The sequence below is a fragment of the Sus scrofa genome, chromosome 1, assembly GCF_000003025.6.
Source record: "Sus scrofa isolate TJ Tabasco breed Duroc chromosome 1, Sscrofa11.1, whole genome shotgun sequence".
In the NCBI taxonomy this organism is placed as follows: Eukaryota; Metazoa; Chordata; class Mammalia; order Artiodactyla; family Suidae; genus Sus; species Sus scrofa.
The window spans coordinates 46,581,685-46,609,569 of record NC_010443.5 but is presented as its reverse complement, the minus strand read 5'-3'; the positions used below and the strand labels follow the sequence as shown (position 1 = coordinate 46,609,569).

Sequence of the window (27,885 nt, the reverse complement as noted above, 5' to 3'; positions counted from 1 at the left end):
TATTTTGTGTGCAAGTTTAGATTTAGATCACATGAACACTGCTTTAAAGTGTCTTTTGACAATTTAGCATGGGTTCAGGAGTATATCAAAATGCAATCAAGAGCAACGTCTTGCTTTTTCATTGCTTTTTGTTAGTATGACTTATTATTTCCCTCTGGCTTTTTCAGCCTTCTCCCAAGTTAATAGTTTTTCAACTCTTTGATGCCTGATATCTTGTCTTGCCATTAATCACTGCAAAGTTAACAGCTAACACACCTCTCAGTATTATCTTGAGTTTAACTTTGTCTACACGGCAATGAATCAAAGTCATGAAAACAGAGGAAGGTACCTCTTCAAATCAAAGCATTTGTAAAAAATTATATTGTTCAGACTTTAGACTTGGAAAAGAGTATTGATTATGGCAATTTTCTCTTTGAGGTTAATGTACTTTAAACATACTATCTGGTGAAATTTTACTTGATGAAAAAGTATTAATCAGGCATAATTTTTGAAGGTTATTTTGCTAAAGAAAAATTCATATAGTAACTAAATTTTACTGTATTTTTATTGCTTTTCTAAAATACTGCTATGTTTATTGATAGTCATATGTGATCTCATGTATCAACATATTTTTAATAAAAGAGGAGCTAAAAATGTCATATTAGTGATAAATCTGCTAATCAATTGGTCAGTTAACTGCTTGGAGCAATGAGAAAAATAGCTTCATGATTGATTCAAACACACTGGTGGGTAAATCTATGTGTTTTACACTGTGTGAAAATTTTCAAACTGTACAGCTTTGGGCCCAAATATTTATTTCCCCTAAATTATGAGTAGTAGTCATAAATAATACTGATATTATAATTGGGAGATTTTTATGGGAAAAGTTTTGTTCAATTTTATCGTAATGATATGCTAACAAATGGTTTAGGCTTTGAACAATAGATAGGTTAACATGTTAAAAATTTTCTTTTAAAAATAAATTTCACAAAATACAGGTAGAATAGGCAGAGCTGAATTTAAGTATTCCAGAGGTGGAAAAATTTGAAGGTGGCATGATATTTCTACATGAAGGAAAATATTTTAAAAGAATGGTTTTACAGTTTATTGCTGTTCTTAAAACTGTCTTAGTGTATAATTCATATTATTAACTTCTAATTTATAATTTTCAATCTTGTTTTACAGATCAAAAAAAAATCAGAAATACTTGGTAAAATGCTTAATGTCAAGTAGCTTTTTAGTGTCTGATGGGGCTTAAAATCTATCCTCTCAGTGAGCTGCCCACTCCACTACACAGTACATTGCTCTTCATGTGTGCGTTCATTTTTGTTTTTATAGCCTTAACTTTTTTAAGAGGAGATTTTATATGTTTTCATTAAAAAAATTGTATAGAATATAGTTGATTTATGGTGTTGTGTTAATATATGCTGCATAGCAAAGTGATCAATATATGTATACACACACACTTATCTATTCTTTTTCTGAATCTTTTCCCACATAAGTTATCACAGAATATTGACTAGAGTTCCCTATGCTACACGGCAGGTGCATTCCATATACAATAGTGTGTATATGCCAATCCCAATCTCCCAATCTATCTCCCCCCATACACCTTCCCCACTTGGTATGCATAAACTTTTTTCAAGGTGCATGAGTTATTTTATTTTGTAAATAAGTTCATTTTAATCATTTTTTATATTCCATATAGGTGATATCATATATTTATCTTTGTCTGACTTGCTTTACTTATATGATAATCTATAGATGCATCCATGTTGTTACAAATGGCATTATTTCATATTTATCACTGAGTAGTATTTCATTATATATATAATAACATATATATTGCATCTTTTTTATCATTTCCTCTGTCAATGGACTTTTATGTTGCTTCCATGTCTTGACTATTGTAAATAGTACTATGATGAACATTGGTCTGCATGTATCTTTTCAAATTATTGTTTTCTTGGGATATATACCTAGGAGTGGGATTGCTGGATCATATGGTAGTTCTACTTTTAGTTTTTTGAGGAAACTTCCATACTGTTTTCCATAGTGATTGTACCAATTTACAAAATTACCAGCAGTATAGGAAGTTTCCTTTTTCTCTGCTCTTTCTCCAGCATTTATTGTTTGTAGACTCTTTAATGATGATCATTATGACCAGTGTGAAGTGGTACCTCATTGAGGTTTTGATTTGCATTTATCTAATAATTAGTGCTGTTGCACATCTTTTCATGTGTTTTTGGCCATATGAATGTCTTCTTTGGAGAAATGTCTCTTTAGATATTCTGCCCATTTTTTTATTGGGTTGTTTGTTTAATTTAATATTGAGTTGCATGAGCTGTTTTTTATATTTTGGAGATTAATCCCTTGTGGGTCATATCATTTGAAAATAACTTCTCCCATTCTATAGGTTGTTCTTTCATTTTGTTTTTGTACTTCCAACCTGTTCCATTAATCTATATTTCTGTTTTTGCACAAGTACCATACTGTTTTGAAAACTGTAACTTTGAAGTATAGTCTGAGGTCACGGATCCTGATTCCTCCAAATATGTTTTTCTCTTCCAGAATTTATTTGGCTATTTAGGGTCTTTTGTGTTTCTATACAAGTCAAAAAATGTTCTAGTTCTTTGAAAAAACATAGGTGGTTTTATAGGAATTGAATTGAATCTATACATTGCCTTGGATAGTATATCCATTTTGATAGTATTTATTCCTGCAATATAAGAACATGATATACCTTTCCATTTGTTTATGTTATCTTCACTTTCTTTCATCAGCATCTTATAGTTTTCTTCATACAATCTTTTGTCTCCTTAGTTAGGTTTATTCCTAAGCATTTTATTCTATTCAATGTGATAGTAAATGGAATTTTTTTTTAATTTCTCTTTCTGATCTTTCATTGTTAGTGTAGAGAAATGTAAGAGATTTTAGTTCATTAATTTTGTATGCTGAAACCTTACCAGTTTAACCAATGAGCTCTAGTAGTTTTCTAGTAGCTACTTTAGGATTTTTTACATAGAGTATCATGTCATCTCAAATAGTGAAGTTTTACTTCCTTTCCAATTTGTATTCATTTTATTACTTTTCCTTCTCTGATTTCCATTACTAGGACCTCAAAAACTGTGTTGAATAAAAGTGCCTAGCGTGGACATCTTTGTCTTATTCTTGATGTTTGTGGAAATGCTTTCAGCTTTTCACTGATGAGAATGATGTTAGCTGTGGGTTTGTCATATAATCCTTTATTAAGTTAAAGTAGGTTCCTTCCATGCCCATTCTCTGGAGAGTTTTTCTCAGAAATCAATGTTAAATTTTGTCAATTTTTTTCCCCGCATCTATTGAGATTATCACATGGTTTTTATTCTTCAGTATTTTTAATGTTGTCCCTCACATTGATTGATTTGTGGATACTGAATAAAACTTACATCCCTGGGATAAATTCCACTTGATCATGATGAAAGATCCTTTTAAATATGTGTGTGTGTTTTTAATGTAATCTCCCTTCCTGTGAAGGAGAAATAAAAATATCAATTAAATCATCTTTAAACTAGATGACTTAATTCTGAGACCTATCCCATACCTGTTTAAAATCAAAACTAGGGACTGCATTTTAAATCTACCAAGCCAAAATTTACCATAGAAGGTTTTATTCAGGATAAATTTCAAAAATAACTCTGAATTTAATAAAATAAAACTATATGGAGAATGTATATTGAAGAAGAGTGACTTTGGTGTACAATGGGAATATATATGTCCAAAGAAAATGGTTTGAACAGCAATTTTCAATAATATGCATAGAATCAATGCCTTTCTAAAGAAGCCATATTCATTAAGTTTCAGACCCAGGCATGAGAACTCTTAATTTAATAATTGAACCATCCTTTAATGAATATTAGTAAAGTCCATAATTGCTATTTTTACTTTTGCATATTCCCTGTAGCTTAGATTAATTACTGAAAACATTTGTGATCCAACAAATATAAGGAGAAAGTTTCAGGAGCTAACTTAAAGATTAACTTCAGATTTCATCATTTAACTTAGACATATTTACTACTCCTAATAGTAAGGGACATAAGTATTATTAATTCATTTTCAGAATTAATGAAAAAATAATTTATATCAGCATGAAGTCATAAATAGTTCTGCTATAGGTGAATAAAAAAACTCAGTTTCTTAAACTTAAGCATGCATCAGAATATTTCCGGAATTTAGAATCCGAGCAAATCTAATTCTAGCCTAAATCAGTAGGCTTATGATAGCACTGGGTATTCTGACCATGCGCAGTAAGGTATAGATATTTAGACACAGAGATGTTTCATGACTTACTCTGAGAAATGCTAAGTTAGTAGGTCCCATAATCAGCAGGCTTTAACAATTGGGCAAATTAAAGTCTTGTAGGAAACTCTTCTTCTTTCTTTAAGAAGAAAACACAATGCTGTCAATAGTTTTAAGGAAAAAAGATATATGTGCCTGCTATACTTATAGTTGAATTATAGGCATTAAAAAATCAAATTATCATTTCATGTATAGACACTCTCAGTCATCCATTCATTCATTAGATTCATATGCGTTGAGTTCCTGTTATGTTTGTCCCAGGTACTGGTAACAGAAGTAGAGTGGAGAACAGGAGCATGAGGGTCCTTGTATTGACAGAGCCATCATCAGTCTCAAGAGAAAAGTTGGGAGTTCCCGTCGTGGCACAGTGGTTGACGAATCCGACTAGAAACCGTGAGGTTGCGGGTTCGATCCCTGCCCTTGCTCAGTAGGTTAACGATCCGGCGGCTCGGATCCCGCGTTGCTGTGGCTCTGGCGTAGGCCGGTAGCTACAGCTTCGATTTAACCCCTAGCCTGGGAACCTCCATATGCCGCGGGAGCAGCCCAAGAAATAGCAAAAAAAAAAAAAAAAAAAAAAAAAAAGACAAAAAAATAAATAAAATAAAATAAAAAAAGAGAAAAATTGCCTTCTCACTGCCAAAAGAAAGAAATAATGAAATAAAGTAATTAAAAATTATTGTTTAATTTATGAGAAAAAACAGGTTTTCAGTTCCAAAAATAAGTATTTGAGAGTGAATCATGTCAAATAAAACAAAAAAGATCTCAAGGAGGGTTTCTCTGAGGAAATTCCAGTTCATTCTCCAAGCAAGCAAATGTAAAAGTTTCATGTGTGACATTTCCCTTGGCCTTGCTAGGCTATTTCCAGGTATGTTTGAGCAGTAGTTAGGACATAGTATTCCTGAATGTTCTTACAAAAGTCCATTCATTTTTCTGGGTCTCAGGGCTTTTCTCTCTACAAATGAGAGAATTTTGGCTGGATGTATATTTATTTCCTTACAGTTTTGCAGTTATTTTTTAATGCTGATTCTGGTTACTATACCTTATTTCACAGCAACATATTTAAATGGTGTTAAGGAAAAGAAACGGTGCTCTTTAGAATATTATGTATTATAATTATAGCAATGTAATCTTTCAAAATATGTGAAGTGTAGCAGAATGTACACAGTTTTGATCTGCAGTTGTCTGCCAACACAGGGAACAGTTGAAGTACTGAAATGCTTTAGCTCATTTTTTATAAATCCTGGAAAGGTTTTGTGATTCCATCTCATGGCACTATGGTTTCTAAAATAGGGTTTTATCAGAATGTGTTTTAAAAAAGAATTTTAGAAACTTGGAGAAATCGGCTCATGACTTTCTTAAATAGAATGGAGATATATATATATCTATATATTATATATATATGGATATATATATAATGTAAAAGGCAAAAAATTAAAACATCCTCACAAAAATGTATTGCCAACCTGACATAAAATTTAAAAAAATACATGCTAAAACTATCAGCAAAAGCCAAGACATAGAAGCAATGTGTCAATTGATAGATGAATGAATAAAGATGTGGCACATATATACTTTGGAATATTATTCATCCATTAAAAAAGAATGAAATAGGAGTTCCCATCGTGGCGCAGTGGTTAACGAATCCGACTAGGAACCATGAGGTTGCGGGTTCGGTCCCTGCCCTTGCTCAGTGGGTTAACGATCCAGCGTTGCCGGAAGCTGTGGTATAGGTTGCAGACACGGCTCGGATCCCGCGTTGCTGTGGCTCTGGTGTAGGCCGGTGGCTAGAGCTCCGACTCGACCCCTAGCCTGGGAACCTCCATATGCCGCAGGAGCGGCCCAAGAAATAGCAAAAAGACAAAAAAAAAAAAAAAAAAAAAAAAAAGAATGAAGTAATGCCCTTTGTAGCAACATGAATGAAACTAGAGATAGATTATCATGCTAAGTGAAGTGAGTCAGACATACTGAATAATTATACAACGAAAAAATTAAAAATAAAACTACCACTGAGATCAGGATCCAAAACAGGATATTTTGACACATGCGTTCATTGTGTAATTATAGCCAAGATATGGAAACAGTCTAAATGCCCATTGATAGATGAATGGATAAATAAATGTGATAAACATATACAGTCTGACACTGTTCATCCCTTAAAAAGGAAGAAGTCTTACCATATACAGTAATGTGAATGAAACTGGAGGACATCACGCTAAGTGAAATAAACTAGTCAGAGAAGGATAGATTATTTAATTATTCTACTTATATGAGTCGTCTATAATAGTCAACACTCAGAGAAGCAAAAAGTAGAATGGTGGTTGCCAGGGCCTTGGGGAGGGGAATAAGAAGTTGTTCATGTGTTATGAAGTTTCAATTATTTAAGATATTCTAGAGATCTGCTGTAAAATATAGTACTTGCAGTTGTTAATACTGTATTAAATTTTGTTAAGGGGTTAAATCTCATATTAAGTGTTCTATCCAAGCATACATTAAATGCCCTTTAAACTACAGTAATATGTGAATACACTGATCTGTAGGTTAAATGAATGTTTTACTTAAATATCATATGATATCAATTTAAATTGGTCTCTTTTTTTCTCAATTTCACATCGTATTTGTAGTAGTCAAATCAAAGAAACAATCCATGTAAAAACTATATACAAAAGAAAATTGTAATATTTCCTCTTCTAACTTTCAGTTATCATGTAAGTTTAATGTTTATGCATGCATTAAGAAATATCCTAACACAAAACATCTTAAAGGACATTATGTAACACTTCTTAAAGCTTTTCTACTTTTTTTTTTTGTCTTTTTTTTTTTTTTTTTGCTATTTCTTGGGCTGCTCCCGCGGCATATGGAGGTTCCCAGGCTAGGGGTCGAGTCGGAGCTCTAGCCACCGGCCTACACCAGAGCCACAGCAGCACAGCATCTGAGCCGTGTCTGCAACCTACACCACAGCTTCCGGCAACGCTGGATCCTTAACCCACTGAGCAAGGCCAGGAATCGAACCCGCAACCTCATGGTTCCTAGTCGGATTCGTTAACCACTGCGCCACGATAGGAACTCCTAATTTGTTATTTTGAAATACATTTTCTATTAGATACTACATTAGTTAACAGCTGGGTTGTATAAATTGAGTAAAATTACACTCAAAATGTTCTTAGGCAGTGCGCGTGAAGAGAAAAATGGAGATACAAGTATTATATTTTTCTCCTTATAAAAGGGCTTTCTAATCTGCCGTTAACCTTTTAACCATTTAAATACCATACTCTCTTAATTATTATAGATTTATAAAGTGTATAACTCTAAATATTTGATATGTCTCCCTTCTTGCTTGATTCAAAGTTATCTTGGTTATTGCTGACCCTGCCTTTGAGTACAAACTTGTAGGCTTTTTATTAGAAATTCATTAAATTTGTAGATTGATTTTGGGGAGAATGGTTCCTATAAGATATTAAATATTACACCCATATCAATTTCTACATTTATTTAAATTATATTTTTATTTTTTAAAAAGTTTTTTTAATTATCAAATATTGTAATTATTTCTATGCATCCCCTAAGATGAAAAATGCTGAGAAGTACAGTATAGGCAATCAAAACATCAGTTGTTGTTTCTTTCTTCTTCTTTTTCTCATCACATTGTTCTGGCTGAGTTCAACTTTGAACAGATGCAGTGATTTCAGTATTCCTTTTGCTGCTCTAGATTTTTAAAGAAAATGGTCATAATGCTTCACCATTAAAAAATGATGTACATCGTTGGTTGTTAGTAAATAACCATGATCAGATTTATTAATTTCCATTTCATTCCTAATGTTCTGGCATTTTATATTCAGAGTTTGAAGAATTTTATTAAGTATCTTTTCCTTGCATGGAATAAGATAATCCTGCGATTTTGCTTTGTTACTGTGCTATGTGACCAATTACATTAGTAATTTTCTTTGCTGCTAGTCTCTTCTTGTATTCTTTGGCATAATGCTTTTAAATTAAATGCATAGTCAGTGGGAAAATTTTAATTAAACTTTTTACTTAATAATATGTAAATAATAGATAATCAGATAATAAGAATAATTGATAATAGAGTTCATATACAGAATTGATATTGTAGATAGATAATAATACAGGTAATTGTAGACTGACATGCAGTTGTAAGGAATACTATATAATGATCTTTTGTATCCTTAATACAGGTTTGCATTTGTTAAGAATTTAATCTCTCCCTCACTTTACACTTAGTCATTCTATCAGTGACTGTAAAAATGTTGACATAGATATTTACTTAAAACTTTCATGATTTTATGGAGTTCCTGTCATGGCACAGTGGTTAACAAATCTGACCAGGAACCATGAGCTTGCAGGTTTGATCCCTGGCCTTGCTTAGAGGGTTAAGGATACGGCGTTGCCGTGAGCTGTGGTGTAGGTTGCAGACACGCCTCAGATCCAGCGTTGCTGTGGCTGTGGTGTAGGCCAGTGGCTACAGCTCTGATTAGACTCCTAGCCTGGGAACCTCCATATGCCATGGGAGCGGTCCTAGAAAAGGCAAAAAAAAAGGCAAAAAAAAAAAAATCTTTCATGATTTTAACCTATAATGAGAGATGCTTACTTTTAAATAATATGTATTTTGTACTCAGATATATAAAGCGAAACTCAATCAGGAAAGCAGTGAAAATAGAACTAAGACATAGAAAATACTAAAACATGAAGAGTTTAAATTTTTGACTTGCAAAACTACCTTTGTCTCATTAAATCTTTACTTTAGTAAATAAATGAGATCTTATTGTTATTAGCACAAGCAAAACATTTTATTATATAGGCAACATTTCCAAAATATTGATTTTTTTTTGCTTTATAGCTCTATAAGCTAACCAGTTAATGAAAGATATTTATATAAGAATTCATCTTTTTTTCCTTAAATGAGTGAGAAAATCTCAGTTATTTAAACATAAAATGTAGAAACTTTCAGTTCAGATGTGATATTAATGTATTCATTTATTCATTATTCAAACTGACCCAGCAACAATGCAAAATAGAAACCTTGCATAATATTAGACTTTAGCCTCCAAGAGCATATATATAATAAGTATTAAGTGTGCCTTGGATGGCAAAGATAATTGAGTTACAAAAGTACAGAAAATAAAGAGAAGATTTGGACTAGAATAAGATAAGTAGGTCTTCACAGAGAGGTAAGAGTATAAATAAAGCCTTATAATTCCGATATTGTTTTCATGCTAAAGGGACATTTCAGAGGATGTAAGGAATAATACACACCACTGTTTTTAGTTGTCTAGCAAAAGAAGGAGGAAGGGAACAGAATCAGGTCTTCATCATGAAAATGTTCAAAAACAAGATATTTTAAAGACAGTTTGCTTCTTTATGTAAACATACATGCAGATTTTGAAAAGAACTCATGATACATTTTTTGTCATGGTTTGTTTTTAAAAATTGCCCTTTCCATCTGCAAAATATTATGCTTCCTGCCACCTGTGTATAATGGTTCATGTCCTCAACAAGGCCACCATGTTTAGCAAAGCTTGGTTCCCAAGGACCCTTGTCACTTCACCCTCCACATCGCTCCCCAGCCACTTGGCCCTATTTCATTTTTACTGTAGCATCATTCACTCAAAAGGGCAGGTCTATAGGGGAAGACGATGAGATCAGTTGGGTTTACATTAAAGTCTGATTTTCAAGAGGCCATGTGACTAAAACAGTAGGAAACAGTGGTCTGTGATATCACTTTCTAAACCATTGGAATGATTTGAAGAGGAACTGTAATTCATATTTCAAGTCTCCTTGCCAAATTAAAACAAAACATGTCACTTCAACTCGTTAAGATGTCCTCTGGGCCAAAACAAGAATTAAAAATAAATGAAATAAATTGAAGAGACAAATCCAGATCTATTTAAAGTAGAAAGTAAGTGTATATTCAGATTTTAAAAGCCATTACAAAGTTCCCTCTGGTACTAGTTTTTATTAGAAAATATCCTTATAAAGTCATCATCTCATTAACAACTCATGAAATATTTCTATTTTCTTGCCTTTAGGAAATGTAATAAATCAGTCCCTAAGAGCCTGTAGGCTGACCCAAATTTTCAGATGTTTCACAGTCACTGACCCTGATGGGGTGTTATTACTTTCATCTCTAATATAATGAGTTTGGACATGATTTAATTATTTCTGGGATTTTTCCAACCTCGAACATTCTCTAAGTAGCAATTTCATAGCACTATAAAGAATTGCCTAGGAAAAAATGTTAATCTCCAGACAGATTTTTCCATATACTCCAAACTTTTATATCTCACTGACAAGTTGATATGTTTCCTTGAATGCCCATTGCCTTCTTAAATAAACATGTCCCCAAACGAACACCTTCTATTCCTTCCCACACTCCTATCCTAATTATTATCAGTCTCTTCTTTTAGGTAGTCAAGGTAAAACATTGGCATTTATCCTTGACTCATCTCTTCTCATATCAAAATTGAATCCCTAAGAAAATCCTGCTGCCCCACCAACAAACATAATTAAAATATGACCTCTTCTTACTATTTCCTTTGCTACCATCTTGGTTCTATCAACTTTCCCTTGTTTACCAACATCTTACCCAATGAATCACTCCACCTCTGCCCTTGCTCCAATAGCGTCAAGAATGATTCCACTTAAATATGAATCACATTATGTTACTCTGCAAAAACCTTCTGCTTGGTAGTTGCCTACATCACTATAACAGGAGACCTTCAAATGTGTGATGAGGATGTACATCTCTGACCTTATCTCCCACCTCACAATTCCTTCTCTTACTCTTTTGCAGTCAAATTGCAACCTGTGATCTATACAGTAGGCATTTCCTGATCACATTATCTTATTTTTATTTTTTTATAAAGTCTAGTTGATTTACAGTGTTGTGCCTATTTCTGGTGTACATATATAATTTTAAAAGAAACTGTATGCCCAACTTGAGCATTCTCCATTCTTTCTTTTGCTTTCTTTTCCTCACTGTCATCAATTAACTTGCTATAGATTGCAATAATAATGATAAAAATAGCAACACAATAGGTATGTATGTATAATATAAGTATGTATAATATATGTATGTGTAAATGAATATATTTACTATGCTCTTAAACTAGAATTAAAACTTATGGAAGGTATAATTTTTGTCTTTGTTCATTATTCCATCTTTAGTGCCTAGAGGAACACCTGACACAAAATAACATCATATTTATTATACCAATAACTAACTTTTGGGGAACAAAAGCTATTCATGAAATTGTTATTTCAATACCTGTCTTATGAAAAGCTTAATATTTAGTCTGAAAATACTGCAATATTCCTTTAATTTCACTTTACAAGTTTGAGTGATACTTATCTGCTTAGTTTCATAGAGCTAAAGATTTTAATTAAGTGTATTTGGAGTATGCTGTTATTATGGGATGTTTTCTTGTTTTTTAGAATGAATCTGGTGCGGGATAAAAACAATGTACCTGAGATATTATGTTGATACTGTTATGTATAAACCATATGAAAGTTTTACATTCAAAGTTAGAAAATTTAGACAAGTTCATAAAATGATGAAGTATATTTAATTTGGTAGTTATTTCTTCATGCATTTAATTCGAGTTTTAAAAAGGTGCTATTAGTGAAAGTACTAGTTCAGTATTTCACAGCTAACTTTGAATTCATACTTCATTTCCTTTATAACATTAATGTCATTTGGAAATAATCTGATCCATACTACCTAATAACATTTATTTCTCAATCAGCATGTAATCAAGAACTCATTCTGATCAAGATTTTTCTCAGTATTTAAGAATATTTCCACCAATATTACATTCCTTTCATATTTAGTGAAGATAAATGTAATATTTTTGAAATATTTGGAGAAACACTATAGCCAATATGACAAAAAGAACTATTCATTTTTTTCATAATTCTCATATGCATCTTAATGAAATTCCCTGGGTGTGGTAGTATCACTCAAGGGGAAACATGTATAAAGAAAACTACTTTTAGGGAGTTCCCATTGTGGCACAGCAGAAACGAATCCGACTAGGAACCATGAGGTTGCGAGTTTGATCCCTGGCTTACTCAGTGAATTAAGGATCGCCCGTTGCTATGAGCTGTGGTGTAGGTGGCAGACTCGGCTCAGATCTGGCATTGCTGTGGCTCTGGCGTAGGCCGGCAGCAACAGCTCTGATAAGCCCCCTAGCCTGGGAATCTCCATGTGCTGCGGGTGTGGCCCAGAAAAGACAATAAATAAATAAATAAGAAAAATACTGTTAGCATAGTGTATGGAGGGGTATCAGCAATTAAAATGAGGATGAGATATGAAGCACTGAGACTGATATGAAGGCACTGAAAAGGAGCAGTGTAAGAGGTAAACAGTGATGTTAGGAGGTGAAAAATCACTCTAAGAGTAAGGCATAGAAAGTGACTTCTGAGAGTTGACAGAATGAGGAGTCCTAGCTCTTGTCCCCCAGTAGCAACATTGATTTAAAAATAACATATGCATGAAAAAATCTTTCTGAGACCTTCAAATTCAAGTTAACACGTTGTTGTATGGTACTGAGAACAAAACTGAGGATAACCAAATGAAACAGTTAAGAAACACAGTATCACTTTACCCACAGCAGCCCCTATCCCAAATTGGCACACCTCAATGCCAAGAAATCTCACTTTGGCTCCTGACTTCTTCACGAGAAAGAGAGTGTAGCCTGCATCCATCATCTTGGCCTTTGAGAGCACTGCCCTCAGGAAAAGTGGTTGGTACTTACTATGGTCAGTTTGGCGCTACAAAAATGGAAGAAGGCACATAACACAGCAGCAAAGGGAAGAAGTGGAACATATACATCCATAAAATGTTTGAGAGGTTCCTAGAATCTCTAGCTGGGCTGATTGGTGAAGTCCTTTCTCTGCCGAAGCCAGTCTATAAGGAATGGGAGAAGTGTCTGTTTCTGTAAATACATAGACATTAATGTGGAGCTACAAGAAACAAGAAGAATAAGGGAAATATGTGTTAGTTTCAGGTGTACAGTGAAGTGATCAGTTATACCTAAAATATATCATTCCTTTTCAGATTATTTTCCCTTATAGTTTATTACACAGTATGAATATAGTTCCCTCTGCTACACAGTAGGTCCTTGTTACTTATCTATTTTATATATAGTGTATATATATATATACAATCCAAAATTCCCAATTTATCCCTCTCCCCAAAATTTTCCCTTTAGTAACCATAAATTTGGTTTCAAAATCTTTGATTCCCTTTCTGTTTTATGTGTATGATCTTTTAAATCATTTTATTAGATTCCACATATTAGTAATCTCATATTTGTCTTTTTCCATCTGACTTACTTCACTTAATACAATAGTCTCTAGGTCCATCCACGTTAGTGCAAATGGCATCATTTCATTCCTTTTTATGGGTGAGTAATATTCCACTATATATAATATAATTGTATATTATATCTTTTATGGATTATTAATATTCCATTATATAATATATAATAGAATATATAATATATAATGAAATATTTAATATATAATATATAATAATATAATATAATATACATTACTATATAATCAAATATATAGAATGTATATAATAGAATGATATATAATATAAAATATTGGAATATATATTTACACATACCACATCTTCTTTATCCATTCCTCTGTTGATAGACATTTAGGTTGCTTCTCTTTCTTGGCTACTGTGAACAATGCTGCAATAGACATTGGGGTACAGGTATATTTTCAAATTATGGTCTTCTCTAGATATATGACCAGAAGTATGATCGTTGGAGCACATGGTAGGGGTTTGTTTGTTTGTTTGTTTGTCTTTTTAGGGCTGAACCTGTGGCGTATGGAGTTTCTCAGGCTAGGGGTACAATTGGAGCTGTAGCCGCTGGCTGCAGCCACAGCCACAGCATCCCAGGATCCGAGCCTTGTCTGAGACCTACACCACAGCTCACGGCAATGCAGGAACCTTAACCCACTGAGCGAGACTAGGGATCAAACCCACTTCCTTGTGGATGCTAGCCATGACAGGAACTCCTGGTTGTTTTTAACTCTGTGAATCAAGTGGAAAAATCCCAAAGACTGGCCTGATGAGCTACTTTCCAAGGTGTTGAGTTCCATGGCTCTTTTGTTTTTCATTTTTGTTTTTTTTTTTAATTGTCTTTTTAGAGTCACACACATGGCATACAGAAGTATCCAGGCTAAGGGTAGAATCAGAGCTGTAGCTTCTGGCCTATGCCACAGCCACAGAAAGGCCAGATTCAAGGACCAGTCTGTGATCTACACCAACATCTTCCTGCCTCAGGAGGGGGATTTATTTATTAACTATGCAGTAAGGTGCATCTGATACATTTGACAAGTTGATATTTTACAGCAATTTCATCCAACTTGCATTATATTTAAGAGAAATTCTTCAATGATTGTACGTTCTCAATAATGATGCAGCATTTTCTGGATTTTATTTAACCTCTTCATGTTATTGAAGACCTGGAGGGATGCGTGGAATTTAAGGCAAATAAGAATTTGTGTCTATGAGACAGTCATTTCACTGTCTTCTCTCTTAACAGTTAAAGAGGGAGGACAGTGAGAAAGAGGTGTGGATTTGCCATATATTCCAGATCTAAAATATGATCTTGGGTGATTACATAATCTCCATGTTTCTAAAAGAATGAGCTTAATGACTATGACTACTTCATAGAAGAGACGTGAGATTTAAATGTGTAGAAATTTCTATGTACAATTGTATAGCTATGGCAGACACATAGTAAACACTATGCACATGTTTGATGCAATTTTAAAACTTGGTGGATGCTTAGTGGCCTATCACATCAATGTATTTATTTAACCATTCTATTAATTGTACTTTCAAAAATTTTGCTATTAGAAATCATGTTGTCATGTATTGCTACATATCACTGATTATTGTTGTGATAAAATTTGGAGTAAATTTTTAGATAAGAAATTATTGTGTCAAATATATAAATATTTTCCAGAGTTGCTGCTGTGTGCTGTGGTGCAATGAGATCTGCTCTCCAGTCTCTGGAGCACTAGAATGCATATGATATCCCCAGCTCAGTATGGGGGGGTTAAAGGATCCCTCATTGAATTGCTGCACTAGCTGCATCTTAGGTCACAACTACAATTTGGATCTGATCCTTGGCCCAGGAACTTCATATGCCAGGGGCAGCCAAAAAAGAAAAAAAAAAAGTGTGAATATTTCTAAGATTCTCGGCAAGCATACTAAGAAATTCCTTTGAAACTTGGGCACACAAATTTACAGTCTTACTGTTGTTATATAATAAAGGTCATCAATAATTACACTCACCTATAGTGGTATTCCAAAAGAAGAATAAATTTTCTAACGAGTATAAATTCTCCTTTGATATATATAATATTTTACTCTTTTAATTTGAATTTTATTACTAAGGAAACAAAACTCACTTTATTTTTTATTTAATGATCATAAATTGTATTATGCATATTTTTAAAAATTATATCTCCTGTTTTTTAATTGCTTACCTAAGTGGAATATATAATTTTGATTCTCCTATTTTCATTAACTACATCTCATAAATAACATCCTGAATAATCCACATATTATATTTCCATGCTATTAAATTTATTTTAAATATGAATGAATATCTTCTTTCCATTATAAGATGATTCACATCCAACGTTGAACAGGATATTAGTATATCATTATTACTGCATATTTCTAATTACTAAGTGTTATTTTATGTTGACTCAAATATGCAACCTATCCTAACAAGTAATTCTCGCTCTACCCCTATAATAAAATAAAATAATTATAGTTCATGTGTACATATATTCTTTATATTTTAAAATAGTTATAATGTGCCCCTAATCTTTTACATTCTTTTCTATTATTTATTAAATTACAGTTGATTTACAGTGTTTTGTCAATTTCTGCTGTAGAGCATAGTGACCAAGTCATACATATATTATATACACACTTTTTCTCATACTGTTTTCCATCATGTTCTATCCCAAGAGATTGGATATTGTTCCCTGTGTCATACGGTAGGATTTCATTGCTTATCCATTCCAAATGTAATAGTTTGCATCTATTAACCCCAAACTCATCACCCATCTGACTTCCTCTCCCCTCTCCCCCTTGGCCACAGCAAGTCTGTTCTCTATGTCTTTGAGTCTGTTTCTGTTTTGCAGATAGGTACATTTGTGCCATATTTTAAGTTCCACATTTTGTTCTGGAAGAATAAGTGTATAAATATAGAATACATAAAAAATATAAAATTTCTGAAAATCACATAAGAAAATTTATGGGACTAGAAATTTTTAACATTGAAAGTAAAAGACTACCCACAATAAAAAAAAAATCTTAAATTTTCTTATGTGATTTTCTGAAATTTAAAATTTTTGAGTATCCTATATTATACACTTAATCTTTGTGAACAAAATAATCTTATGGGTTTTGATCTTGATTACTTCCACATATACAATTTTAAAAATGCATTCAAAATATCTGTCTTGATGCTTAAGTACAAGGTTATAAACTAGAGACATTGGCTCCATACCAGGGTCCTGCACTACTAGCCTGATTACAATTAGTGATATACTGATGAGTAATTCACTAACCTGACCATCTTGTCCCTCCACTGGAAAAAGGACATGCATATTTCTTCACTGAAATTTCATAAGGATCAAGTAATTAAAATTACATACACAAAATAGTTACCCCAGTATTTGCTTTATAACATAACCTAGTTATTGCAGGGCTTTATGTGATCCAGATATGATTTGTTTAAACACTTTCCCCTATCATTCTGTAAAAGTTTCAACAGTTCCAAGAATGTGTTAGATTGCTAGCACAATTACATTTTTTAAATTTCTTTCTTCTTCTTTTTTAGCCACCGTGTCATGTGGAGTTCTCAGGCCAGGGATCAGATCCATGCTCCAATTGTGGCCTACACGACACTGTGCCAGTGCTAGATCCTTAACCCACTGTGCGCAGGCCAAAGATTAAACGTGAATGCCAGTGCTCCAGAGACACTACAGGTTCTGATATGCCACAGCAAGAACTCCACCCAGCCCAATTACACTTCCATGATCATATGCGGGTGAAGCTCCTAATAACAATGAACAAAGTACCTGTCTTTAATCCATAAACCTATGCACTGAATGAAACAGTTTTCTCAGTAGAAAACATACAACATTTCTGCATAAGGAATTGTTAGAAATGGATGCGTAATACCCTGCTAATGGCTAATACCCTGCTAATGGCTGTAGCGGAGTATCACTGCCTCTGTTCTTGAGTCAAACATTCACTCCAAGTCCTTGGACTTTCCATTTGCCTCTCTCTTAGAGAATCTGTCAGTGGCTCCTCACTCCTTTCTCAACTTCATTCTGTTTCCTTTCTTTTACTTTTTTTTCTTGCTTGTCCTCATTCACCAGGGCAAAAATAACTTGTCTCAGCTGATCAGTTTTATTACCTTCATTACCGCCTTGGCTCTTACTGACATCCGTACACTCAAGTAGAATTTTCTACAAACAGCTTGTTAAGCAAGATATTTTCCCATGGAAATTTTTGTTTCTAAGAAAACTATGTGAGAAGGGGTGTGTGTGTGTGTGTGTGTGTGTGTGTGTGTGTGTGTGCTTATATATTACTCCTCTGAAATAATAAGCTATAAACTTATGCTAGCTGTACTGCTGCTGCTACTTTAGTGCTTGGTACTTATGTCAACATTTTTAACCACGTTGAACTTCTCATCTACAAAGAGATTGGTTTTCTCATAGAAACTATTTTCAGCTTATAGTTGCTTCATCCATTGATTATATAAATATTTGACCTGAAGTTAGGAATATTAATGCACTTTTTTCTCCTATTTCATCCCTCTGGTTTTAGTCTAATGATATGAACAAGTGTCAAGTTTCTTGATCCTGGGATGACCATATTGTCCATCATTTTGACCCTTCTTGTTCAAAAATAATTCCAGATTATAAGTCTATCTGCTGGGAATGGAACTGCTAGTAAGAAGAAATAGACTCTCTCAAAGCATTGCTTTTAGGGAGATATCGAATTTAGACAAGTCCCTCAGCAATCTTTTTATCTTGTCATCATGTCAACATGTAAATTTGTATTAGGAAAATCATTTAAATTTCCTTTCTTCAAATAAATCTATAGTAAACTTCTACATTAAACTGCTTTGTTGTTGTTTAACACATTTTGAGGCATAATTTACCTATAAAATTATATTAGTTTCAGGATTACAACGTGATGCAATGCATGTATATATTGTGAAATGATCACCACAGAAAGCCTAGTAAAATAATTTTCTGTTTATTTGCAGTAATTCTCACTAAATTTGTGATTGGTATCTTTTCCATCCTAAATTTAATGGAATTATAGCTATTCAAAGTCTATATAGTTTGAAAATAGTGAATTGCTTAGACTTTGGGGGGGGATAGTAGCTACAGAGACCTAACCATACACTTAGCAGTGTTTCTAAAAGAAAAATATGTTTGGTGTATGAAGAGGAAGGAATATGAGAAAAAATAAATTGTCCTCCATTGTATCATTCTCTTATCAGATAAACATTAAGAAAACCTAGACTCAGAGTTGAAGTTTTTACTGATTCAAGTTAATTAATTCCCTTATGGTATGCATAGTAATTACTTTGTATAAAAATGGCATGTAAGCAAAAACACCTGCAACAATCCTGATAATAGAGGAAGTTCAATATTAGTTTTTATTTATTGTTCCCATGAAGGGAATTATCCAAAGTTAAAAACGAATGTAATGCCTAGGATATATCCGAGTCTGATCCATAGTCTAGTGTATTTTTCAAGTACACAAAAAGTACAACAAATAATTCCAAAAATATATGAAAGAAATATGAACTAGTATAACAGCTAATTTATAAATAAACTTGAATGACAATTGTCCTTTCAACCATAACAGTGAAAGCTAGAAGATTGTGGGATAACATTATCAGTGTACTGACCTAATTTAGAATTGGTTACATAGATAATCGATCTTTCAAAAAAAGTGAATGGGGAGGAGTGATTATCAGAAAAATGAAAGATCATACTACCTCTAAATAAGGACTTCCAAAATATATACTCAGGAAGGAAGAAAATGATCCCAGAATAAATATATAAGATACAGGAAAGAAGATTTTTTTGCTGTATCTTAAAACATACATTGGATAAAATATTTACTCTGTAAGATAGATCATTTAGCAAGGGGAGTGAATATAATCTTATTATACAACAATCATTGTTATTCTATACACTGTTAATGGGCTGTTAGAACACATCATTTAAAAAGAAATATTTTACAGTGTGAATAAAAATATGTGCTAAATATAAGACAAATCTAACATGAGATAGTCAAGGATGTCTACATTTTAAAGCATTTCAATGTGTCTAAATTTATTAAGAGCAATAGCACCTTCATGCACAAGAAGACTGTCTCAATTATGTCAATTAATTTTCAGTTTGATCTAAAATTTCTCAGTACAGTTTGAATCAATATCCCAAGGGAGTTTAGCAAAAAATTTGATAAGATGATTACAAACTTTGAATGGTCAGCCAGAGGAGTCTGATGCTCCCCAACAAGAAATGGACTGACACGACCTAACAGATGTTGTAGACCAGCTATGAAGGAAGAAGCAGGACCTGGGTTATCCCCAGATCAATTAGAGGGGAAAAAGGAAGTCAAATTTAAAAAAACAGAGCAGGAGATGTGACTCCCCATGCAGAATAATTTTTTAAACCCACCCAAACAAAAACACATTGCACATGTACACACAAATGATATGAACATTCAAACTATTAAACCTGAAAATGTTTATATATTTGACTACATTAAGAACTTCTAATAATTAAAACATCATAAAATTTAAAGTCACAATCAATCAAATTTTCAATTCATAAAAAGAATAAAAGATTAGTACTTAGGTTATATATTAAATCATATAAATTAGTAAGAAAAGACTTGTAACTTATTAACCAGTTGACACCCTTAAAATGGAATTCTTACGTTACAATACATAATCTAAATCTCTTGCTTATGCTTATAAAAAATAAGCATTATAATAGAAGTACAGTGAAAAAAAGATAATTCAATTAATTAGTAGTATGTTCTTTGTTCCCACAATTAACTCTCATAAAGCCAGCTTTCATGGAGTCAGAGAGAAACAAAGCAGGACAATTTAAAAAGTGGAGACAACAAAAGCAAAAATACGCAGGTGGACTACACTCACTAAAGCGCTTCTGCACAGGGAAGGAAATCATGTAAAAAATGGAAAAGGCAAGCTATGGAATGAGAGAGACTATCTGCAAACTCTCTATCTGATAAAGACTTAAAATATATATAAGAAACATGTATTTCATAACAAAAGAAAAATAATAATAACAATACAATTAAAAATGAGCAAACACCTGAACAGACATTTCTCCAAAGAGGACGAATGACCAATATGTAAATGACAAAGCATAAATTGTTCAACATCAGTGCTCATCATGGGAATGAAAATCAAAACCACAATTAAGATATCACTTCACATGTGTTAGGATGGCTATCATACACTTGTATGAACACGTATTAAACTTTCCTTTTGTGTACAATCACACACCACCCTGCATGTTACCCATTTTTATTTACTGCCACTCTGACAAGTATGTACTAACATATTATTTTGGTTTAATTTTTATTTCTACGTTTACTAATAGTAATGAAAGCTTTGAACTTTTATTGGGCTTTTGATATTTTTTGTGAAGAACCTATTTAAGTTCTTTGTCCATTTTTTATTGAGTTTTTTATGTATATATAATTTTACTTGCTTTGTTATTTTTTTATTGTTGTTACTAGAAAATTTCAGATTTCATGGGACATTTTCTCTCTTTCAATAGGACTGTTCAGGAATATAATGAATCCAATTTTACAATTTTGACAGACTTTAAAGATTCAGACTCAGTGTCTTTTAGGATAGTTGTTGAATTATTTTTTATGTTATGAATGACTTCAGCCATTCTATATTCATCTGTGTAAATTTTGTTATATGTTTTGCAGTTTTCAGTTTTTCCTAGCACAAAATTGTTAAATACTTTATTATGCTTTATTCTTTTTAACTCTTTTTTTGAAATACTCTTTCCACTTGTGTGATTTCATTCCTCTGTTTTTCAGATTCACTGAGAAACATTTTCACTGAGAAACATTTAAGTTTGTCTGGTATTTGGATATTGAGGTGCTTTCAGCTAGAGATTAAGCAGATCTCTGTTCAAATCTTTAAGGTTTAGATTAAACATGAAAATGAAATTAGATTTATAGAGGAGGCTTTACTCTCCTACCCAATTAGAGATAAACAGATTGTGACCTTGAGGTGGATACGTTTAGTATTAATGGCAGATCTTTCCTTTCTTTTTGTTAATATCAGTTTGTTGTTGCTCAAACGTATCTTTCTAATTGGAAATGTAATTTCTCCACTAGAAAACCTTGCATGTATTAAACGAAAACTTTGGCTGATGGAAAATAAGTACTTAGTCTTATTCAACCCAGCCTAAAATTCCACCCTGGGCTATGTGACCTAAGTGGCATTTTCAATACACCCCTAGTCTGACTGGAGTCCACCACACCCTCCCCATACCAACACAGGGTTCTAGAAACCGCCTTGATTTCTGCCTCTTGTTACTTTTAAGTTGAAAATGGCATGAAGATTTAGTTTAGGGCCCATATCTCTTTGCTTCTTTGTGACTTTTTTGTTGTTGTTCTTTGCATGAATTAACATGTCTTTGGGTATGTGTCTAATGCAGTCTCACATTTTGTGCTTCTTGCAGTTTCTGATGAATGACATAGGAATGGGTATTTTTTTTGAACCATTTACCCTATGTTTTTTACCTCATCTGTAACACACATCTTAGTCAATTCAGCCTGTTCTCACAAAAAAAATACATGGACCAGGTGGCTTATAAACAATAGGAACTTATTTCTCACAATTCTGGAGCCTAGAAGTCCAAGATCAGAGTGTGGACATGGTCAGGTTCTGGGAAAGACCCTTTTTTAGGTTACAGGCTTCTGACTAATGATATCCTTATTTGGCAGAGGGCAGGAAGAGGAAGAAAATGCTCTCAGGACTTTTATCAGTCACTAATCCCGCTCATGAGGACTCCAATCTCCTGAGGTCATCTATCCTAATTACCTTCCAAAGCCCCTACCCCTAAAATCATCACATTAAGGTGTGGTTTCAAGATATGAATTTAGGGGGTATTCAAAATTCAGCCTTTAATAATGGGTATGACAGTGTCTACTTCATAACTTTGCTAGATTAATACTTATGAAGAGCTTTAAAGAGCAGTTTGTTTTATCAAAAAAAAATAAAAGCAAAACAATACAGTCATTCTCATTCATTTACATAGAGTCTTCCATAGGCGCTTCCATGATGCAATAGCCGAGTTGATTCAGGCAAGAGACCCTACACCCTCAAATTCTAAAATAATCATTATCTGGCTTTTTAGAGAAAAATAATGCAGCTGTTTGCTCAAAATGAAAATATTCAGCTTCTTAAAATAGGTTGGAGGCTCAATCCTGGGCTTTTGAGTAGAAAAGCATAGTAGTGAGAGACACACATTAGGAACTCAACAAAGTTAATGTGTTTATTAAAATTTCACATCACACATGGTTGAAACTGAATTAATAACATGAAAATAAGAGTACTTAAGTGGTGTTTTCTAAGGCATGCATAAAATTAATAACAAATGTTTTTTTCATTTATCTGAAATACCTAAATATCAATCTTATACTTGATTGACTTTTAACATGGATGAATTTAAAATATTTTCAATAAATTTTGAAGCGATTCTTCATCTTGACAGTCTTAAAACTGCAATCAAACATAAGTCAACAAGTTGGCTGTCTTTTTTCAATTTTCTTGTGTTTGCTGTTGATTTTACTTGTCTGGTGCATGAGTAGAGCTCCTAGCAACTATTTCTCTTCCCATAGGAATGAAAGGCAAATTACTCTCCTATTTGGTGATGTCTTTGTGTTGCTTATCCATAGAGTATAATAGCTTCAACCTTACATGAAAGTAGACTACAATGAATTTATGTGAATAAAATGCTCAACTAACTGCTGTTCATTATTTTACAAAGAATTGCTTTAGAAATTTTTGACACATTATTAGAGAATTGACCAAAAGAGCTTACTTAAAATCATAATAAAACTTTGCAGTCTAAAATGATCTGCCATTTATTGTGATTTTTATGGATATATGAACCTTATTATAATAGCAGAGTTAGGTTGCTTTATAGAAGTCCCATTATGGTTGCCATTAAAGTAAAATATACTCAGATGATTTAAGCATAAATCTGCTTAATATCTTAGTTTAAATTATTTGGTTATGCATGATATATGTGCATTGCTGTATGTATCTGTTAATAAGTCTAAAATGAAAAGATGTATCACCCACTTTTGTATTTACTGTCCAGTAAATTGATTTTACATTGAACAGGTTTTTTTTTTTTTTAAGTGTTCCATAGTTTGATATAAAGGAGCTTATTTTCACATGGGGCCTCATATATTCTAGGCCATACCAATCCATGCCCATAAATAGTCACACTTCATTTTTATTCTTAATATTGGTCCCCAGTAAATTAAAGTATAGTTGATTTACAATGTTGTGCCAATTTCTACTGTAAAGCAAGGTGGTCCAGTTACATATATATATTCCTTTTCTTATATTATCTCACATCATGATAGTTCTAAAATGTGTATCCATATCTAAGACTTCTTGGTACTATCATTGCAACTTTATGAGAATTTTTTCAAACTAAATGCTAAAAAAATGTACATTTCCCTATACACTATTTTACCCTGTGGATTACCTTGCAAACTGGCACAGAAAATATCTACAGAGCTATATTTATGCATTGTGAGAACTTTTTGTTTGTATGAGAAGCCAAAGAAATATTTTATTAATTTTTGTGTCTTTATATATACATATGTGTATACATCTTTTTTTGTCTTTTTGCCTTTTCTTGGGCCGCTCCCATGGCATATGGAGGTTCCCAGGCTAGGGGTTGACTCGGAGCTGTAGCCGCTGGCCTACGCCAGAGCCACAGTAATGCAGGATCCGAGCTGCATCTGCAGACTACACCACAGCTCACAGCAATACCAGATCCTTAACCCACTGAGCAAGGCCAGGGATCGAACCTGCAACCTCATGGTTCCTAGTCGGATACATTAACCACTGCACCATGACGGGAACTCCTTGTGTCTTTTTATATTTTTACAAATGATATTGTATCCTACAGTGTGGATATTGGACTAATGCTAACAGTCAAGTGATAATAGGACAGATCTAATGTGTTGTGGGTCTGTGTTGCAGTGAATTATAATAGGATTAGGTGGAATACACACTTTTTTATTATTATGTGTCATTAATTAACCAACTGTATGACATGTTGCAAGTGTCTTAACCTTAACAAAATTAGTTTTCTACTTAAAAGAAAATTCAGCTATGAAACTGGATAATAATGGCCTTTTATTAATCCTAGGTTTATCTTAAGAATTTTACCAAATAGTATGGCTATAACTACTATGGAAATGTCAAGCATTAGGTACATATAAGGAAGGATCATTCAAGCAATTTCTTAATATGATGCTAATTAACATTTTGTCTCAAATATAATTCAGAGTCATTTCCAATAATTATTTCATATGCAATATGTTAATATATCACAACACTGAGAAATGCGTATTCATTCTTCTTCCTTGATGAAAATAATTATTCAGGTATTAATATCCTGAAATTAGTGGTTGAGTTATTGTAATAATGCCAGTGATGTGGTTACTCAACATTTTATACTGCCTTTATGCCTTTATATTTCAGAATTTTGTATGCAATCCCAACCTCAAATCAATTAAAAACATTTTCTAAGTCTTTTTTTTTTTTGGCTTGTATACTGTTGCTAAGTAAATTAATTCTTTGCATTTAAATGTTGCTTAATGCCCTTGTTACCATAATGCTATATGAGTTTTATATAAAGATTTTTTTCCAATGAATATGCTGTATACTTTTTGGTCTTGGGGGACTGAATGACAAGTGATTGGTTAACAAGGTGTACAACTTAAAGTACAAATATATATATTTTAATTTTTTGTACATGGGAGGCCAGGTATGTCATTTCTAGCAGGAGGACAAATATTTCCCCATTCAGCTCTCCCCAGCATGTATGCATTGCCACTAGGAGGTGCTTGACAGCAACATGGGGAACAGAATCAAACATCTCTCAATTCTGCTATGAAATATGTGATGATCCTGGTCATATGAAAGCTGCAATGGAGCTTCTAGACTTAGGCTACAGTATCACAACTTTATTTGTTCTATTCACATGATTTTAGAGTGAGGACTACAGGAAGACAAGTGACTTTTCTAGGGCACAAATTTTAAGGAAGCATTCACTCCCACGTTGTATCCAGCACAAAGCATACGCAGGCTCAACTTGCTATGGATAGATAACACATAACAAATGAGCATGATCACAAAACCAATCTCAATAAATATGAAGGAATTAAAATAATATGATACATGCTCTCGGATCCTAACAGAATTAAATGAGAAATTCAAAGCAGAAAATTTTTGAGAAATCTTCAAATATTTAGAAAATTAATTAATTAATTAATTAAACAATCAAATTAAGAAATTACAGTGGAGTATACACATACACAGCCTATCAAAATTTATGAAATGTAGATAAAACAATGCTTACAAGGAAGTTTATCATTCTAAATTCCTTCATTAAAAAAAGATAAAGATCTAAATCAATATTCTAAGCTTCTAACTTACATTACTAGAAAAAGAAGAGCAAACACACAAAAGAAAGCAAATTGGAAGACATGGCAAAACTGATAAGAAAAATTGATAAGAAAAATTAAAACTGATAAGAAAAATTGAAACAAAACATTATTTTTTTAGGAAAACAAAAGTGACATATCTTTTCTTAGACTGACTAAGAAATAAACAAGGGAAGACACAAGTTAAAACTAGAATTTAAAGTGGGGATATAAATAATAACAATTCAAAATTGAAATGATTATAGATAATACCATGGACATGATTATGATAAGAAATTAGATTACTTAATTCTAGAAAGACAAAAATCACTAAAATTGTCTTAAGAAGAAATAGAAAATTGGTACAGATCTTACAAATATTTACTCATAATCCTTATGAAGTTTTTAAAAAATAGAAGAGGAGACTTTTGAACATGTTTTGTGAGGCTAGAATTATTCTCATACTAGGCAAAAAAATAACAATAAAATCACAAATGAGTATTTTGAAAATCCTCAACAAAATATGAACACAACAAATCCAGAAACATAAAAATGTAGGATTTTTTCAAAGAACCCAAATGGCCATCGACAGACGATTAGATTAGGAAGATGTGGAATACTACTCAGCCAAAAAAAGAACCAAATAATGCTATTTGCAGCAACATGGATGGAACTAGAGACTCTCACCCTGAGTGAAGTAAGTCAGAAAGAGAAAGACAAATACCATATAATATCACTTCTATCTGGAATCTAATATACAGTACAAATGAACCTTTCCACAGAAAAGAAAACCATAGACTTGAAGAATAGACTTGTGGTTGGCTAGGGGGAGGGGGAGGGAGTGGGATGGATTGGGAGTTTGGGGTTAACGGATGCAAACTATTGCTTTTGGAATGGGTTAAAAATGAGATCCTGCTGTGTAGCACTGAAAACTATGTCTAGATACTTACAATGGAGCATGACAATGGGAGAAGAAATTCTGTATACATGTTATGTGTAACTGGGTCCCCATGCTGTACAGTGGAAAAAAAAATTGTGTTTGGGGGAATAACGATAAAAAAATAAATAAATAAAATAAAATAAAATAAATTCCTTAAAAAAATCCTTATAATCTTTATTCTAAACAAAAGAAGCTAATCAGAAAAGACAATGTAGTGTACCATTCCATTTATATGAGATGCCCAGAAAAAGTAAATCTAGAGACAAAAAAATTAATGGTTGCCTGGGGCTGGAAATGGGGACAAAGACTGACCATAAAAGAGCTCTTTTCTGGTAATGAAAATGTGCTAAAATGGGATAGTGCTGATAATTCAATAGTTCTATATATTTGCAAAAATTATTGGATTATAGATGGGCAATGGGTAAATTCTATGATATGTAAATTATGTCATGATAAATGTGTTGAAGATTTCATGAATATCAGAGATGTTTTCTATACTAAATTTTGCTACATGTCTATGTTCATATTTCCTTTGTGTGTGTCATCTTTTAAGGTTCACTCTGTGAGGAATCATTGGAATGTTGTTGCCTAGAAGGGTTTTTCAGTCAAAACTATGAGACAGATGTCAATGTGTGTTCACCAAATCCATGTCAGAATGGTACTGACTGCATTGATATTCCAAAGGTAAGTCCGAGTCTAATGTACAAGAGAGTGGCTTTAAAATATATACATATTTTACAGTTACTCAATTACTTGAAAAGTACAAATAAAATTCCAATTAACATATTATAATTTTTAAACT

At 32.8% G+C, this 27,885-nt stretch overlaps 1 protein-coding gene across 1 annotated transcript in view; it reads left to right on the top strand.

The window, feature by feature from the left end:
• EYS (eyes shut homolog (Drosophila)) overlaps positions 1-27,885 on the top strand; it is a 1,343,277-nt gene that overhangs the window by 40,153 nt on the left and 1,275,239 nt on the right. The window contains 1 exon segment of the mRNA XM_021084496.1: positions 27,637-27,767. Within this exon segment, the coding sequence (XP_020940155.1) occupies positions 27,637-27,767 (131 nt within the window).